The sequence below is a fragment of the Lemur catta genome, chromosome 17, assembly GCF_020740605.2.
Source record: "Lemur catta isolate mLemCat1 chromosome 17, mLemCat1.pri, whole genome shotgun sequence".
In the NCBI taxonomy this organism is placed as follows: Eukaryota; Metazoa; Chordata; class Mammalia; order Primates; family Lemuridae; genus Lemur; species Lemur catta.
In genome coordinates, this window is record NC_059144.1 from 5101031 (window position 1) to 5118277 (window position 17247).

Here is a 17247-nt window from a genome sequence, read left to right on the forward strand (position 1 = left end):
GCCCACTAACCACGGACCTCACACCCACCTGTCCATTTTGCCGTGGAGCACTTGTCTGTGACCTCCCCCCCCCCGCGCGCCAGCTGGACAGTCCTCAGGTGGCCGAGGCCGGCTCTGCTGGCCGCTGCTGAGGTGGCCACCTGGCGTTTTGCAGCCCAGAGAGGGCCACGCAGCCCATGCATGCCCTGACCTTGGCCAAGGTGCAGAGAGGGCACGTTGGGCCACCGAGGGTAGGACAGGGATGGGCCCTGCTCACCTCCCTCCATCTAGAGATTCCCACACTGGCCCAGAGACAGGATTTAGGGTTGAGGATGCTGGGCTGGGAAGCTGGATTCTCACTGGCTTCACCAGCTTGGAATGGGTGACTAGTTGGGCCTTGGTGGGCCCCAAACCCTGAAAACTGGGACCCCCTTACCAGCTCTTCTCTACCCCGAGACACTGGCTTGCAAGGTCTCTCCAACATCAATCTCCCCTGGAAGGCTTCTTGGAAGAGGGGGCTTCTGAGCCCAGAGAGAGTGGCTGTTCCAGGCAGGGTTCCTGAGGGAACAGCATGGGGTGGAGAAGGGGCTGGTAATTTGGCCAGAGCTGGGGAGCTGCAGGGCAGAGACATGGGAGGTGGGTGGGCCATGGGTTTTGTGTTGAGGGCACTGGAAACTGGGCAGGCTGAGGGGAGGCCATGAGGAGGCTGGCCCAGTCATTCGGGCCAGAGAGAATGCGGGCGGGGCAGAGGCCCTGCTGATGGCGCTGGGCGGCCCGGAGCCGAGTGTGCTGGGCGGGCGCGGAGAGGGGTGCAGGCGGGCGGTGCGGGGGAAGAACCGGGAAGAGCTGGACTCCGCAGCTGGCTGGTCTGAGTCCTGCACATGCCGAGTGCGGGCTGGGAAACCGCGGGTAAGCTGTCTTCGCTGTTCACCTGTTGCAGGGGACACCTGCCCGGTAGCAGGATTAAAGGGGGCGTTGTTGTCTATTATTACTAGTAATGATTACTATCACTAGCGAGTGAGAGGCAGGGAAGCCTCCAGATGAGTTGTGGAAACATACCTGCCCTCGGTCAGGGGCACCAGGTAAGCCAAGGCGCTCGGGGCAGGGCTCCTTCCCCACCACCCCCACCGCTGAGGCGGCCCATCTCGTCCCGAGCTGCTCCCGAGGCTCCCCGGCGCGGGCCTCCAGGCTGGGAAGCGCTCCGCAGCTGTCCAGTTCGCCCCTCGCCCCAGGACTACCCGGGAGGCAGTCCAGGCTGGGGACGGGGCTAGCCGGAGGCCGGGCGGCCTTGGCCCGGCCAGAGCCTGCTCTGGGGGTCTAGGGGGCTGCCCAAGGATTGGGCTCCGAGGCCCAGACGCGGGCGGGTGTGGGTGTGGGGTGGGCGTGGCTGCTCCCGAGTAGCCTGCGGGCTCAGGGGCGCGCGAGCCGGCCGGGGCGGGGCGGAGAGAGCCGCGCCCCCGGGGAGCCGCCCCGTCTGCAGGGCCGCCCGCAGGGCCGCCCGCACCGCGAGGGTTAAGGCCCAGGAGCCCGGCGGGCGGGGCGGCGCGCGCGCGGATTGGGGGGAAGTTTGGGCGCGGGGCGGGGCCCGGGGCGGGGCGAGGGGCGGGCCGGCGCGCACGGATTGGTCAGAAGTTGTGCGGGGCGGGGCGCGCGGCGGGCTCGGCGCTCGCTCCGGGAGAGTCGACAAAGCCCCGCAGGGAAGGACGCCTCGCGGCGCGGCGCCCCGGGCCCCTCGCCCCGCCGCCCCGGGACCCCGGCCCCGGCCCCCGGCCCGCGGACGTGCCCCCGCCGCCTGCCCGGCCAGGGACCCCGCGCGCCCGCGCCAGACCCGGACCCCGGCCCGAGCCGCCAGTGCCCAGGTAGCGCCGCCCCGCCCGAGGCCGGGCCCGGGGGCGCGGGGCGGCGGGATGCGGCGCCTGGGGCGGCAATGACCACGGAGCGCACCCCTCGGGCCCAGCCCTGACTCCCGCCGCCCGCGCGCCTGCCCGCCCGCCGAGCTCCCGCTGAGGTGAGCCCCATCGCGCGCGTCCGCGACCCCGGGTGGGCAGACTGGGGAGGATCGGGGGTCTGGGGCGTGGGCGGGGAGGGTCTGGCTCCCGGCCCCCTGTGCGGGGCCGCCCGACCCGGTCATGCGCCGCCGCTCCTTCCTGGCCCGCGGTGCTGCCCTGCGCCCCGCCCCTGCCCCCGCACCCCATGTGTCCCCCCCCCCCAGCGCAAATTTGTTCGCTAATGGCGCAGGCGATTATCTGCGGGGCCGCTCGGTGTTGTGTGTCCCGCGGGCAGGGTCGGAGTTACAAGCGCCAGGAATCCAGACGGTGTTTGGAGAGGGGGGGATAGCGGGGGAGGCCAGTAATTAGTGTAAACCCTTTGTCTGCCTTTGATACCCACAGCTTCTCTCCACAGCGGCTTCCTCCACCTGGAGCGGGGTCACGGAGGGGGCCCGACTGATCCCGGCCCAGGACAGGGTGGTGGCGGCCATGGGGCCCTGGGCTGGAGAGTGGTGTCCCAGTCCCAACGTTCAGTGACCGCTCCTCCAATGCCCCCAGGTCTGGACAGGCCGAGATGACGCCGAGTCCCGCGTTGCTGCCGCTGCCGCTGCTGCTGCTGCTGCTGGGGGCCCTCCCACTGGCTGCCGCCGCCCGAGGTGAGTCCTGGCGCCTGGCCAGGCCAGCCTGGCCTCGGCCAGCACCGCCCCTTTCCCGCGGCGGCCCTGAACCCTGCCACAGTGCCCGCCTGGCATGCTCCCTGTGCCCGCCCCTGCCGGCCTGCTCACCAGGGCCCCCAGCACTCAAGGGCCACCTCACCCACAGGGTCCCCCAGCTCACCCGAGGGGCTCACCTCACTCACGATTGCCACTGGTGGACTCTAGCCCTCGCCGCCCCCTCTCCCAGGACACACTCCTAGTCTTGCACACACACATACTTTCACATGCAAATCTGAAGTCCAGAGCAGCTGGTCACCCTGTGGATTCTTAGGGAGTGGACCCAGTTAGGACCCTGGAAATCTGCAAAGACCCCAGAAAGCCAGGGTGGGCTAGGGGACACTTGGTGACGCTCTCAGGGCCTGGGACTTATCCTGACCCACAGCCCCCCAGCTGACCCAGCCCTTCCCAGGCAGTGCAGGGTAGAGGCTTCGTGGAAGGGCTGAGCCCCAGAGCACTGGGACATCATGGCACAGCAGGGGCCATCTCAAGGCAGACACCTGAGGACTGCATGCTGCATGGCCACACACTTTGCCTCTCAGCATGTGCTACACCATGGCCTGGGCACGTCCCCACACATCTGATGTCCAAGTGGGTAGCCCTAGCCCTGGACCTAGCCCCAGCAAGGGGCATCCATGGCGTGTGGGTGATGCGTGCCCGCCATGTTCCAGGAGCAGAAGGACGCAGTGCTGGCCTCCCCTGTGGCTAGGCGGGACCTGTGGCCAGGCCGGCCCTTTGGGTGTGCTGACCACTCAGGATCGTCCCTGCTCTGTCCACCAGTCCTCTGAGGCCTCGCACCCCGCCCCCGCCGCCCAGCGAGCGCACCCAGCCCAACCTGGCCTTATATGGCCACGTTCGGGTGTTGGGTGGCAGGCGGCAGCCCAGGTGGGCCTTATGCCATAGTACCCCCCCGCTCACCAGGGACTGGCCGGCTGGCTGGAGGGTGGGGGCTGTCCAGGCGTGGCCAGGCCGGCGGCTGTTCTGAGGGCCCAGGCAGCAACCTGGGCATTGCGGGCACTCAGGCCATGCTGGGTGAGCCCCCGCACAGCCAACGGCCCAGACTTTGGATCCTCTTTTATCTGCTGGACACCCCCATACCCACACCTGCCTGTCCTCTGGCCACTCGGCCAGGAAGGCTCTGGAAGCCTCTGTCCTGCCACGGTCACTGCCTGGAGCTGAGGCAGGGCCTGCCTCTTCACCGAGACGCCCAGAGGGGGCCACCCCCTTCGACCTGGGCCCCCACGGCTCCAGCCTTGGGTCTGTGCTGCTGTTCTGCCCAGCTTTGCCTGGCGGAGACCCTGGCAGCACCAGGAGCTGGAGGGAGCCGCATCTGAGGGCAGGGCCCTCTGTGGTTGGGGGTGGGGGTGGGGAGCAGTGTCTTCCCTGCACAGCGTGGACTCCCCCCAAGGCCCAGTCTGCACTCCGGGAGCGAGGTCATTCCTACTGCTCTGGTGAACTGGTCCAGTGTGGACCTTCGGCTGGGCTGGTGAACCAGCACGTAGAGGGTTTGGGTTATTTTTTGAAAGCCATTTCCCTGTGGTGTCACAATTTCTGGAAATGGCACATCAACAGACTCGGATCATGTTTAAAAAGTTCCCCTTTTCCCAAAGTTTCACAATCTTGGTGGATTTGTCTTAAACTGCTTTTTTTCAATTTTGAAAAAAGATTGGATTTGGCTTTCTCTGTTTCCATTTTGTTTCTCACAGTGGGAACTTGAGAGGTTCAGCGTGAAATACCTTCCCCAAATAACTTTGAAAGAAGTCATTTTGGGGTATTTCTGAGAAGTGCCGCCTTTGAACTTTTGCACAGATGGCCCTGGGGTGTAGTCTCTACACAGCCAATGCAGGAGGTCACTCTCCCCTGTCCTCTGGACCTAGCCAGCATGCACGGGGTGAGCTGAGCCCTGACCCAGACAGGCAGGGTTGTGCCCTTCTGTGGTGCCCCATGCTTCAGGGATGGTGCAGTCTCAGGGACATCTCGCCAGGGATGCTATGCCGGGAAGGAGGCTGTGGCTGTGGCGGGGTGCATGGTGCTGATTGCAGCCCCCCTGCCAGGCTGCAGGGGCCTTGCCCCCTTCCCCAGGCCCTGCCAGGCAGGGGCTGGCCAGTGTGGGGCGGGCCATGGTGGACCTGCAGGAGCCGGGCCCAGCGGCTGTGAGGTGGAGGTTCGGGCCAGCCGCCCTGTGCACGTCTCAGGGCCCCACTCCTGGAAGGGAAAATAAATCACTGTCCCCTTGGGGGGGAGGGAAGGAGCCGTGAACAAAGTCGCCTTTGGCTGGGCCTGGAAACTCCGACCGCAGGCTCCTTTATCCATTGTGCGGGAATCAATGGGCCTCCGGGCTCTCAGCCGCCTTTCAGCCACCCGCCCTATGCCGTGGCCCTGACGAGGGGAAATGTTGGTTTTTCCCCAGCCGTGGCCTCCAGCCTTCGGCTCACCCAGCCCTAGCTCAGAGGCTCTGGCTGTGCTGGGAAGTGGGCGGTGGCCACTGGCCCTCTGGGCAGCCTGGGCCTGGTGCTACACCTTGCCGGGTAATTCCAGCCCCAGTGCATCAGCATGAGGAGGGGAAGGCAGGCCCAGGCCGCATCCCTGCAGCCCATGACGCTCACCCAGTGCCGCCTCGCTCTGTCTGCTGTTGCCCTCCTGCGAGGTCACCAGGTGCCCAGCCTGCTGCCCTCAGCCTGAGGAGAGCAGGGCCTGCTCCAGGTGGGGCTGTAGCCGCGGGGTCCACAGGCCAGGACCTGGCCAGGGCGGGCCTGGGAGGAAAGGTGGGTGCCCATCCCTTGGAGGAGCAGAGCATGGTGTAGGGGGCCCCCCGGAGACACCCTGGGGGCGGGGGGCTTCCCATCTTGGTGGGAAGCACAGTCACTTTTCTTCCTGAGAGATTCACAGAAGCTGCGGGGGAAGGGGAGGGGCAGGCTGGGGAGGGCCCAGGCTGGGCACGGTGACTCCCTTGACTCCCTCTGTGCTCCTAGGCTGCCCAGTGGTCCAGCTGGGGACCCACAGTCCCCCCAGTGGACAGAGCACCAGTAAACACCCAGCCTCTGGCTCAGGAAACTTCCTTGCTCATACCTCCAAGGTGGTGATGGGCTGCTGGGGTCAGGGGTCAGAGTCTGCTGTGGGGCGGGGCCCTCCAGGGAGTGCTAGGCAGGAGAGCCCCAGGCCTGCACCAGGCAAGCGGGTATCTGTGAGGTGGGGGCAGCCTGGAGCCTGGTGGGATCTGGAAGCGAGATGGGGCTTGCCCGGGTGTCCATCTGAGCCAGTACCCATCTGGAAGGGTGCTAGGGCAGGCGGGTCTTGGCTGCGGGTGCTGCCTGTGGGCCCTCCAGGGCAGTGGCATCCCCTGTGTACTCTGGTGCCTGTGTGTGCCTGAGGGGAGGAGGAGCAGGGCCAGGGTTCACAGAAGGTGCCACCCGAAGGCTCCCAGAGCAGGCATAGACCTAGAGGGGCTGGGCAGCATCCCCAGGGCCACCCCCAGCCTGCTGGCCCACCTGGTGCACACTGCTGGGCAGTGGGGTGGACGGGTGCTCCAGCTAGCTCGTCGGGCTCGGAATGCCTGGTTTCTGGGGCAGCCACCTGTTCTGTGGGTCCCAGCAGTTCCTCCGCAGATCCTGTGTATCTTGTGCCAAGAGGCTGCCCTGGGCCAGCTGGTGACCATGTTTGCCCTGGGCCCTTGCACATGTGTATAGAGCGTGTGCATGTGTGCGTGTGTCTGTGTGTGTGCCTGAGTGTCTCCGGGTGGGGCAGAGCCTGGCTCCAGCACTGGTTAGGCAGCAGGGCCCTGTGGGAGTTCCCTGTGCTCTCCTTCCTGGGGGACTGTCCACTCTTGCTCTTGGATTCCTGGGGAGGGTGCTGGGCCCTGAAGCCACTGTCTCTGGGGGTTCCTGCCTCTCCCCTCTGCTGGGTGCCCCAGGTGGGCTGGCAATACCACGTAAAGGCCGAACGTGGGTAGCAAGGACTGCATCTCCTTATCATAACAGGGGTGCCTGGTGGTGCTTTAGGGAGTTGGGGGCACCAGCCACAGAAGGCTGAGCACCCAGTCGGCATGTCATCGCGGGGCAGACACCTCGGGTCTCTCCCCTGGGCTGGCTCTGCTGTGTCCCCCTGAGGCCAGGCGCAGAGGTCTATGAGCCAGGCCAGACCTGGCTCCTCTCCTGGCCCTCTGGTCAGAGTCCACACACTGTCCTCTGAGCCCTCCCAGCCGCTTTGCTTCTCTAGGAGGGGCCCAGTCACCCGCACCCCATGGACAGGTCCACCGCCTTCCAGCCCAGCTTGCTGGCCGGGTGGTTCCCACATGCCCACACTCCCACCATGTCTGAGGTCAGTTGGGGCCAGCGCTTGTCCAGCCCCTCCGTGAAGGGAGCTCAAGGTCAGAAGGTCAGGGCCCAGGTGGGGGCTGGCTGTGGGGCCAGGTACCCCAGCTGTCAGCTTCCACTTGCCCTGCACTCCCAGGGCACATTGGGGGTCTGTCTGGCCTTGCAGGTCTGTACCTGGGGTGTCCCCGTGTCCTCAGCCAGGCATATGACCCTGATGCTGTGGCTACTTCAGCCACAGGGAAGGACTCTCATACAGGCCCAGGGAACCTTCAGCCGGCAAGCCTTGTCGTCCCTGCTGGGTCAGGAGGCCTGTCTGACCTGGGGTGGGGGCTGCTGTGGGCTCCGCAGAGGGGCAGATACTGCTGGCCTGAGCCATGGAGGCCCTGGGAGTGCCCAGTGCTGGGCTGGGCTGGGCCCCTGCGTGGGCCCAGGGGCCTCATGCCCTGAGCATTGCAGGGCAGCTTCAGAAAGTGAGATTGGCTTTTTCCAACATACTTCCTGGTCCTGGCCTGGATCCCCCACAGCCATACTGGCACATGTGCAGTGTATGTCCTTGCACACCTGGGCTCACACCCCCCTGGGCCGCGGGCTGTGTTCTGGGGTCCCCTGCACTCCATGTCTGGGACCAGGCCCCACTGGGAGGTGCCCCACTGGCTGTGGGAGGGTGGGAAGCTGTCAGCAGTTCTGGCTCCTGCCTCTGTGTCCACATGGCTGACCCACTCCCACCCCGTTCTCCTGGCCAGACTTCCCTGAGTGCCTGCTGTATGCCAGGCCCTGGACAGACGGAGCACACAGGGCTGGGGAGAGGCTCGGGTGTGGGTTGAGCCAGGGCGGCCAGGACGGGCCCCTCCAAAGGGTCATGGGAGCTCCCAGGGGGGTATAGGAGGAGGGGGTGTGGGGAGGGTTCAGCTGGTGGAGACAGTGAGGCGTGGGGAGTTGAGTCAGTGAAGACTGTCAGGGGTGGGCATGGGGGTGTCCTGCCCCTGTCTCTCCAGGGGGCTGCTTCCTCAGCCCTCCATCCCAGGGCCCCACTGCCCTTCCTGGGCCCTTGGGGGTGTCTGGGAGAGTGGGGACAGAGTGTGCATTGGAGACAGACTGTGTCTGAGGACATTGTCTGGGGACATTTGGGACATTGGGCACAGAGTATCTGGATACATTGGGGACAGTGTGTGTTGGGGGACTTGTCTAGGGACAGAATATGCATCTGGGATGTTGTCTAGGGACAGAGTATGCATCTGGAGACATTGTCTGGGGACAGAGTATGCATTTGGAGACACTGGGGACATTGGAACAGAGTGTGTGTCTGGGGACATTGTCTGGGGACAGAGTGTGCAACTGAGTACATTGGGGATATTGGGAACAGAGTGTGCATCTGGGGACATTGGGGACAGCATGTGTCTGGGGACATTGGGGACAGAGTGTGTGTTTGGGGACATTGGGGACAGTGTGCATTGGAGGACTTGTCTAGGGACAGAGTGAGCATCTGGGGATATTGGAGACAGTGTGTGCATCTGGAGACATTGTCTGGGGGCAGAGTGTGTGTCTGGGTTCATTGGGGACAGTGCGTATCTGGGGATGTTGTCTGGGGACAGTGTGTGTCTGGGGACAGAGTATGCTTCTGGGAAGTTGGGAACAGAGTTGTATCTGGGGACATTAGTGACAGAGTGTCTGGGGACATTGTTGGGGAGAGAGTGTGCTTCTTGACATTGGGGATGGCGTGTGTGTCTGGGGACAGAGTGTGCTTGGACATTGGGGACAGAGTACATCTGGGGACATTGGGGACAGAGTGTGGTTCTGGGACATTGGGGATGGAGAATGAGTCTGGAGACATTGGGGACATTGCGGACAGAGTGTGCATCCAGGGTCATTATCTTAGGGACAGAGTATGTGTCTGGGACATTGAAGACAGAATGTGCTTCTGAGACAGTGTCTGGGGACAGAGTATGCATCTGGGGACATTGGGGACAGTGTGCACATCTGAGGACATTGGGAACTGTGTGTCTGGGGACATTGGGGACAGAATGTGAGGCTGGGGACCGAGGGGACAGTGTGTGTATCTGGGACATTGTCTGGGGACAGAGTGTGCATCTGGGACATGGGGGAGAGTGTGTTTCTTGGACAATGTCTGTGGACAGAGTGTACTTCTGGGACACTGGGGACAGAGTGTGCATCTTGGGACTTTGGGGACACAGTGTATGTCTGGAACATTGTGCACAGAGTATGAGTCTGGGGACATTTGGGACAATGTGTGTGTCTAGGGACTTTGGGGACAGTGTATGTGTCTGAGACATTGGGGACAGAGTGTGGATCTGGGGACATTGGAGACAGAGCATATGTCTGGGGACATTGAAGACAGAGTGTGAGTCCGGGGACATTGGGACCATGTGTGTCTGGTAACACTGGGGACATTGGGGACAGAATGTGTGTCTAGGGGCATTGTCTGGGGACAGAGTATGTGTCTGGGGACAGACTATGTGTCTAGGGACAATTGCCCTCCCTGACTTGTCTGGGGCCATGTGACAGGGTCTGTATGTGACATGCCTGAGCTCTGGGTGGCCTGGGGGCTGGGCTCATGTAGGCGTGGTCCAGAGGAGCGGGAAGGTGAGCCCGTAGGTTACTGTGCCCCACTCTGGGCTCTGCTGCTCTGGGCAGCCCCCACCAGCCCCCACTTCCTGCCTGTGTTTTTTACACCTGGGCAGGGTGGGGTTGGAGGGGAGGGAAAGGGATGCTGGCCGCCCCCTCTCAGCCCACCCCCTCCACACTCAGCCCCCTGTGCACATCAGTGCAGTGAGGCCCTGTCCTGGCCTCTGCTCCCCTGTGTGCCACCTGCCTGTGGTGGCTTCTCAGCGTGATGGCAAAGGGTGTGTGCAAGGCGGGGCATGCTGGCCCCAGCCCCAGCCCCAGCCCCAGAGCTGTCTCCTGTGCTCAGCTTCCTCCTAGGCTGGGGAGGGGGCAGCCAGTTCCCCCACCAGGTGCTCGTGGGCCTCAGGTCTTGCCTCAGTTTCCCCATTGGCTGAGTGGCTGGATCTCCGTCCAGGTACAACAGTGGGGGCTTGCCTTTCCTGGGCTAAATATAAAGCTGAGGCAGGCGTCCTGGCAGCCAGAATTCCCAGGAATCTGGTGGGGGCAAGCTTCCTGCTGGGTGTGCCCTGCTCAGGGTCCAGGGGTGCCCAGGTGGGGGTAGAGTAGGGGCAGGGCTGGCCCTGGGGGAGGGGAGGGGAGGGGAGGGCTGTTTGCTTTAGGATAAGGCTGGCTCCTCTGGCCTGCTGCTGCAGGGCATGCAGGCTGCCCTGGGGGCCACATTTCCGGCAATCTGGCAGTCTGGCGGTCACTTGTCTGTGCCCCTGTTCTTGACAGTGATCGTGGGCGGGTCCTGACCTCTCCATCTGTGCCCGTCCTCTCCTTCTTCCCTGTAGATGCCCTAAACTTCTTCCTTCTGCCTGGGGCAGGGAGTGGGTGGGGCTGGAGGTGACCCTTCCCTGCAGCACAGCCAGGCTGGGGCTTCTCTGCCACTGGGGTGGGCTCCTTTCTGGGGTGCAGGATCAGGACAGGGCTGGGCAGTCTTTCGCTTGCTACTTCCTTGTGTGCATGGCGTGTGCATGTGTGCGAGGCCTGTGCCCGGGTGTCTGCCTAGCAGGCACAGGCAGGGCAGGTCCTGCAGCCTGGAAGGCCCTGTGGATGGGGGAGTTTTAGGAGCAACAGATGTCGGTCAGGGTCTGCCTGGGGTGGGGCCGGGACACTGGAGGGCTGGGGGGTCAGGCGGCTGTGTGTCCATGGGCCCTGCAGATCCTCCCGCTGCGACTATTGCACTGGAACTGCCCAGCCTCCCTGGGTGGCTAATGGAGGGAGCCGAATGGGCAGAGGTGCGCTGGCCATCCAGGGGGCCTGGTGAGGAGGGGCTGCTGGCTTTGGGGACCTTGGCTGGCACTGGCCTGGGGCCCACAGTGGGGCCAGGAGGGTCCTGAGTAGAGGAGATGTGAATCAGGGGAGAGGGTCCCAGAGAGGCAGGGGAGTGGGCTAGGCCAGGGGGGCTGAAGCTGGGAGGAAACCCCTGTCCCCACAGCCCAGCCCCCAGCAGGGCCGGGATGGTGCCAGCTGGAGTCGCAGACCGGGAGACTCTGGACCTCCCCGCAGGCTATCAGCTCCCTCCATCCAAGGGGGGCCAGCCCCAGCACCACCAGACAGGAGTGGGCTCCAGAAGGGCAGCACAGGGAGCTCTGCAAGTGTCCCTGTCCCCAGACAGGGAGATCAGAATGGAAGCCGCTGCTTCAATCTCTGAAGATGCCCATGGCTGCCGTCTGGATGAGGCTTGCCGAGGCGGGTCACGGAGCCAGCTGGTAGTTGTGTGTAGAGGTATTGGCTGGTTATTAAAAACACATGCCGCCGGGTGCGGTGGCTCACGCCTGTAATCCTAGCACTCTGGGAGGCCGAGGTGGGTGGATCGCTCAAGGTCAGGAGTTGGAGACCAGCCTGAGCAAGAGCGAGACCCCGTCTCTACTAAAAATACAAAGAAATTATCTGGCCAACTAAAATATATATAGAAAAAATTAGCCGGGCATGGTGGCGCATGCCTGTAGTCCCAGCTACTTGGGAGGCTGAGGCAGAAAGATCGCTTAAGCCCAGGAGTCTGAGGTTGCTGTGAGCTAGGCTGACGCCACGGCACTCACTCTAGCCCAGGCAACAAAGCGAGACTCTGTCTCAAAAAAAAACAAAAAAACAAAAAACACATGCCGCCCTCAGGCCCCTTCCTGACAGCATTCTGGCGCCTTGGGCCTGGGGATGTTTGCCTGGGTGCTGGCCCTCCTGGCCAGGGCAGTTGCAGTGCAGGGTAGACACCCCTCGCCAGCGGGCTGGTGAGTGGGGTCTTGGGAGCAGACATACCGAGGGGCACCTCCCCCAGGAGCACCGTTTGGGCCTAGGTCTGCCTGCATTTCTGACACCTGCAGGGTCTATCTGTATGGGACCCACCTTCCCAGCCCACCAGTCCAGCCAGCAACCCAGATGCCCCCGGCGGGGCAGAGGGTGATGGGATGCAGGCCCAGCCAGGGTTGGCAAGGGCGGAGTGGGCTTCTCTCTGCTGGTGAGGGAAGCCATGGCCTCAGCCCTGGACTTAGCTTCTCGGCAACGGTTGGTGGGTGGGCAGCCTCGCAGAGCCTCGGCCTCTCTGCTGTGGGTCCCTCCTCATGTGGCCCCCACACTGCAGGGCCGGCTCCCTGGGCCAAACTACCCCCCAGGTGTAGCCTAGGAGGCTGCCAGCTGGACAGGAGCCCTGCAGGTCCCGGGGCCCACCTCCCAACCACTGCCCTCTCCAGACCCACACGCCCTGCCAGGGCCTTGGGGTCAGGCCCCCTGGAGGTTAAGCCACCTGAGAAGGCATGGGCGAGGGCCAGGCAGACAGACCTAGGCAGATGCTGTCTGTGAACTCAGACCCGGGCGGCACGTACACAGGCAGACACAGACGTGGACTGCCAGACCCGACACAGAGACAGCAGGCACACCGGTGCCCTCGCGGACTAAGTCACACATGCCTGTGCACACGCCTGCAGGGCACACCTGGCTGTCTCGCCTGGGCAAGCTGCTCTGGCGACCTGGGTGATGCCATGAAGTTGTGGCCCCTCACCTGGTGGGGTTGGCACGAGGGGCCCCGGGGAGCACTGGCATTCTTGCGGTGGTAGGTGTCAGAGTGCAGGGCCTGGGACCTCTGTGCCCTGGAGCCACCTCGTCCTTGAGGCCCCAGCCCTGTGTGACGGGGAAGTGGACCCTCTTTCTTGGTTTGTGGCTTTAAAGGGATTATTGAGTCAGGCTGTGTTTGGCCCTGGTGGAAACTATGCTCTTGTCCTCCTTCAAGGAGAGCCTGCTTCCGGGCTCATGGGCCGCCCTGGACACAGAGAGTCGCTGGAGTGGCTTAGGTCTGTTCCCCATGCTTTGGTGGGTGCTGGGTGGACGCGGGCACTGTGGTCTGGGAAGAGGGCCGCATGCTCAGCCTCTGCTTCCTGTCGTGGGCGGGTGCCAGGTGGAACCCCAGCTCCCAGCGCCACACGGAGCCGCGGGTCCCTCTTGTGCCCACTGCTACTCTGGACTCCTGCTGATCCTCACCTCCCTGACAGCGCCCTCTGTCACCCCTGCAGGCCCTCCAAGGATGGCAGACAAGGTGGTCCCAAGGCAGGTAGCCCGGCTGGGCCGCACCGTACGTCTGCAGTGCCCAGTGGAAGGGGACCCGCCACCGCTGACCATGTGGACCAAGGATGGCCGCACAATCCACAGTGGCTGGAGCCGCTTCCGCGTACTACCCCAGGGCCTGCGAGTGAAGGAAGTGGAGGCCGAGGATGCTGGCATCTACGTGTGCAAGGCCACCAATGGCTTTGGCAGCCTCAGTGTCAACTACACCCTCATCGTGATGGGTCAGTCATTGGCTGGTCAGAGGTCACCTGGGCAGGGGGTGTGCAAGAGGGCAGCAGGTGCCCTGGGGAGCCACACCTGGGGCAGGTGAGCCAACGTAGCCTTAGGCAGCAAATCTGCCCTGTGTGCCCTGACTCACCCCACTTGTTCAGCCTATACTTGGCCCACCAGTGCCTGGACAGGACCCAGGAGGGCCTGACTGTGTCACTGCCCCCAGACTGGGTCCCCTAGGACAGCCTTGGGCCCCTCTCCTCCCCAGGCCCCAGCCTTGGGGCCCCTCCTTGGGGGCAGTGGAGGTGTGTGAGGCCCAGGCAGTGGTCCCACTGAAGGCCTGGGTGGGGCCATGGGCTTGGCAGGGTGCGCCTTGGCGTCGGCTGAGACTTTGAGGCTCAGGTTTCAGAGTTCAGAGGGGCCGCCGGGACGAATGGCCTTTCTGTTCTCTTCTGCCCCTGGGGCCTGGGCACTGGGGAATGGACAGGTGTCCTGTCGACACGCCCTCCACACATTGGTACCCGGCACTTGCACCCGCCTGGCTCCCACCAGGCTCCCCGGGTGTGGGGTGCTGGGTGGGGCTCCCAGGAGCCAGGCTGGCCCCTTTCATGGTGGAGGAGCCTGACCCACACCCCCAGTTGCATCTGGGGTGGCCTGAGACAGTCTGGCCCTTGGTCCCAGTCTTGGTGGAGGAGGCGGCTGTCACAGGGTGGGCGGCTGTCACAGGGTGGGCGGAGGAGACATTCCTCAGCGTGCCGTGCCCTGCCCCGGCACTGCCCGACGTGGGCCCCAAGGGCCTCCTCTGGGTGTGCAGTGGGAATACTGCGACCGTTCCCTCCGTCCTTTCAGAGGGAACGATGACCAGGCGGTATGTGAGCCACGTCTGTTTGCCAAGCCCTCGGCCCCTTGATGTGGGCTAGGGTTACTGCAGCTGCCGCCGGGCTGGCCCCCTCTCTGGTCCTGCAGACCCCCCGGAGCCAGGGTAGGGGGGCTGGCCCTCCAGTCACACCCCCGCCTGCAGGGTCACCTGCCCAGCTGTCCCTGGGATTCTGCGACGTGTGTGCCACTGGTCTGCTTAGGGGGCTGTGATGCAATCTGGTGGGGGCTCCTTGGGACCCCCTCACCTGTCTTCCCTACGGGTCCTCCCTCTGTCTGCAGATGACATCAGCCCAGGGAAGGAGAGCCTGGGACCTGATGGCTTCTCCGGGGGCCAAGAGGACCCAGCCAGCCAGCAGTGGGGTGAGCATGCAGTTGGGGTCTGCTGGGGATGGGGATGGGATGGCACCCATCCTTACTGGTACCCCACGGACCTGTGGCCTCTGACCTCGATGCCACCCCATCCCACAGCACGGCCTCGCTTCACACAGCCCTCCAAGATGAGGCGCCGGGTGATTGCACGGCCAGTGGGCAGCTCTGTGCGGCTAAAGTGTGTGGCCAGTGGGCATCCGCGGCCCGACATCACGTGGATGAAGGACGACCAGGCCTTGACACGCCCAGAGGCCAGTGAGCACAGGAAGAAGAAGTGGACGCTGAGCCTGAAGAACCTGCGGCCCGAGGACAGCGGCAAGTACACGTGCCGCGTGTCAAACCGGGCGGGCGCCATCAATGCCACCTACAAGGTGGACGTGATCCGTGAGTGTGGGGCTGGGGCCGGGGGGCCTGGTGTGGCTGGGGAGCCTGGCGGGCCTGGGAGCCGTGTCAAAGTGCTGTGTCCCTGCTGTAGAGAGGACCCGCTCCAAGCCTGTGCTCACGGGCACGCACCCCGTGAACACCACAGTGGATTTTGGGGGGACAACGTCCTTCCAGTGCAAGGTGCGCAGCGACGTGAAGCCCGTGATCCAGTGGCTGAAGCGGGTGGAGTACGGCGCCGAGGGCCGCCACAACTCCACCATCGACGTGGGCGGCCAGAAGTTTGTGGTGCTGCCCACAGGTGACGTGTGGTCGCGGCCGGACGGCTCCTACCTCAACAAGCTCCTCATCACACGGGCCCGCCAGGACGACGCCGGCATGTACATCTGCCTGGGCGCCAACACCATGGGCTACAGCTTCCGCAGCGCCTTCCTCACCGTGCTGCCAGGTGTGTGGGCCGCCCACCCCACGCTGACACAGCGCCCACCACTGTCCTGGCATGCTGCCGACTAGGATGGGGCCCCTCCCTCCCTGGGCCACGCGGGCAGGGCAGTTCCGGGGTGCTGTCCCTGCCATGCACACGTAGGCAGGTCTCAGGCACGCGCTCCCTGTCTTTGTGGCAATGTTCCTCTCCCCACCTCTTTTCCTCTGTCTCTCTTGCAGACCCGAAGCCACCAGGGCCACCGGTGGCCCCCTCATCCTCCACCACCAGCCTCCCATGGCCTGTGGTCATCGGTATCCCGGCCGGCGCCGTCTTCATCCTGGGCACCGTGCTCCTGTGGCTCTGCCAGGCCAAGAAGAAGCCGTGTACCCCTGCACCTGCCCCTTCCATGCCCGGGCACCGCCCGCCTGGGACGGCCCGTGACCGCGGTGGGGACAAGGACTTGCCTGCATCAGCTGCCCTCAACCCTGGCCCTGGCGTGGGGTTGTGTGAGGAACTCGGGCCCCCGGCAGCCCCCCAGCTCCTGCTGGGCCCAGGCCCAGTTGCTGGCCCCAAGCTGTACCCCAAACTCTACACGGACATCCACACGCACACACACACGCACTCACATACGCATTCACACGTGGAGGGCAAAGTGCACCAGCACCAGCACATCCACTACCAGTGCTAGACGGCAGCGTGTGCGGAGCGCCGGGGCGCTGGGGCCGAGGGCAGACAGGAGGTGGCTTGGAGGGGGCAGGGGGCAGAGCGCAAAGAGGACGGTGGACCCACCACGGCAGGTGTGGCCAGCACCCTGCAGTGCCCTGTGTGAGGCACACAAAGCCCTGGACATGTGCGTGCACACAGACATGTTGCCCAGACACACATGTACGCACACACAGACATGTTGCCCGGACACACACGCACATACATACATGTTTGGACACAGGTATGCACGCACATACACATATTGCCTGGACACATGCACATACACGTTGCCCAGACACACAAACAAGCATACACAGACGTGTTGCCTGGACACACGCACACACAGGGGCAGCCGCCTTCAGGAAGCTGTGTGCTGTGTGACTTGCACTGTGCATGTGGTGATGGGCTCGTTGATGAAGGAACTTCTCCAGCCCCGTGAGGGGGATTTCACGATGGCCATGGTCATTTCCCCACCCCTTCCCGCCTGTGTCCCTGCCTGGTCTAGGTGGTTATTTCTGCCGCCTGCCCTGGTGCCCAGGGGTCCACTGGTGCCCTGGGCCCAGGCAAGGGCAGAGCAGGGCGGCAGGCAGCTCCCTGCTCCTCCCCACCTGTCTCCCGCTGCCAGGGAAGGGGCCTTGATATTTATATTTAAGGAATTAAGAGAATATTAATAATGATGGGCGGAGGGCTGGGTCGCGGGGACTTTGTCCTCTCCTGAGGCCCAGGACCAGTCTGGCCTTGTAGCCATGCCGCATGTCCCCACCCCTTGGGGCCAGGCACCCACCACCCACTGCCCGTGGTGGCCACAGACCTCTGTAATTTTATATAGAGTTTGAGCTGAAGCCTCGTATATTTAATTTATTTTGTTAAACATGAAAGTGTGCTTCCTTCCCTCTACACTGGTGTTTCTGCCTGTGTCTGCGTGTGTGGTGTACGCCAGCATGCCTGCATGCACATACATGTGCTCACGCGTGCATGCCTGCCTGCCAGGCGTGGCTTCCGGAACCAGCAGCCAGAGGAGTCCTGTCGCTGGCCTGAGGCCGCAGGGGCTGAGAACTGGGGACTGTCGTCAGTGCCTCCCAGCAGAGGACTTGGGTTTCCTGAGC

General features: G+C 64.0%; 1 protein-coding gene across 2 annotated transcripts; it reads left to right on the forward strand.

Moving 5' to 3' along the window:
* The first annotated feature begins 814 nt into the window (after nt 1-814).
* On the forward strand, nt 815-17038 carry FGFRL1 (fibroblast growth factor receptor like 1). 2 transcript variants are annotated; one of them, XM_045528312.1, is made up of 7 exons: nt 815-888; nt 2526-2623; nt 13122-13394; nt 14542-14622; nt 14731-15015; nt 15107-15460; nt 15676-17038. In XM_045528312.1, exons 2-7 carry the CDS (start codon nt 2542-2544, stop codon nt 16122-16124), a joined length of 1524 nt encoding a protein of 507 aa, XP_045384268.1. In that variant the 5' UTR covers nt 815-888; nt 2526-2541; the 3' UTR covers nt 16125-17038. The 2 variants fall into 2 exon arrangements, with proteins under 2 accessions (XP_045384268.1, XP_045384267.1); XM_045528311.1 differs by lacking the exon at nt 815-888 and adding an exon at nt 1890-1987.
* The last annotated feature ends 209 nt before the right edge of the window (nt 17039-17247 follow it).

Coding starts and splice junctions, on each gene's coding strand:
- FGFRL1 (XM_045528312.1), top strand. CDS start 2,542: ATGACGCCGAGTCCCGCGTTGCTGCCGCTGCCGCTGCTGCTGCTGCTG. Junction 15,016..15,106: donor CTACAAGGTGGACGTGATCC/GTGAGTGTGGGG, acceptor TCCCTGCTGTAG/AGAGGACCCGCTCCAAGCCT. Junction 15,461..15,675: donor CTTCCTCACCGTGCTGCCAG/GTGTGTGGGCCG, acceptor TCTCTCTTGCAG/ACCCGAAGCCACCAGGGCCA.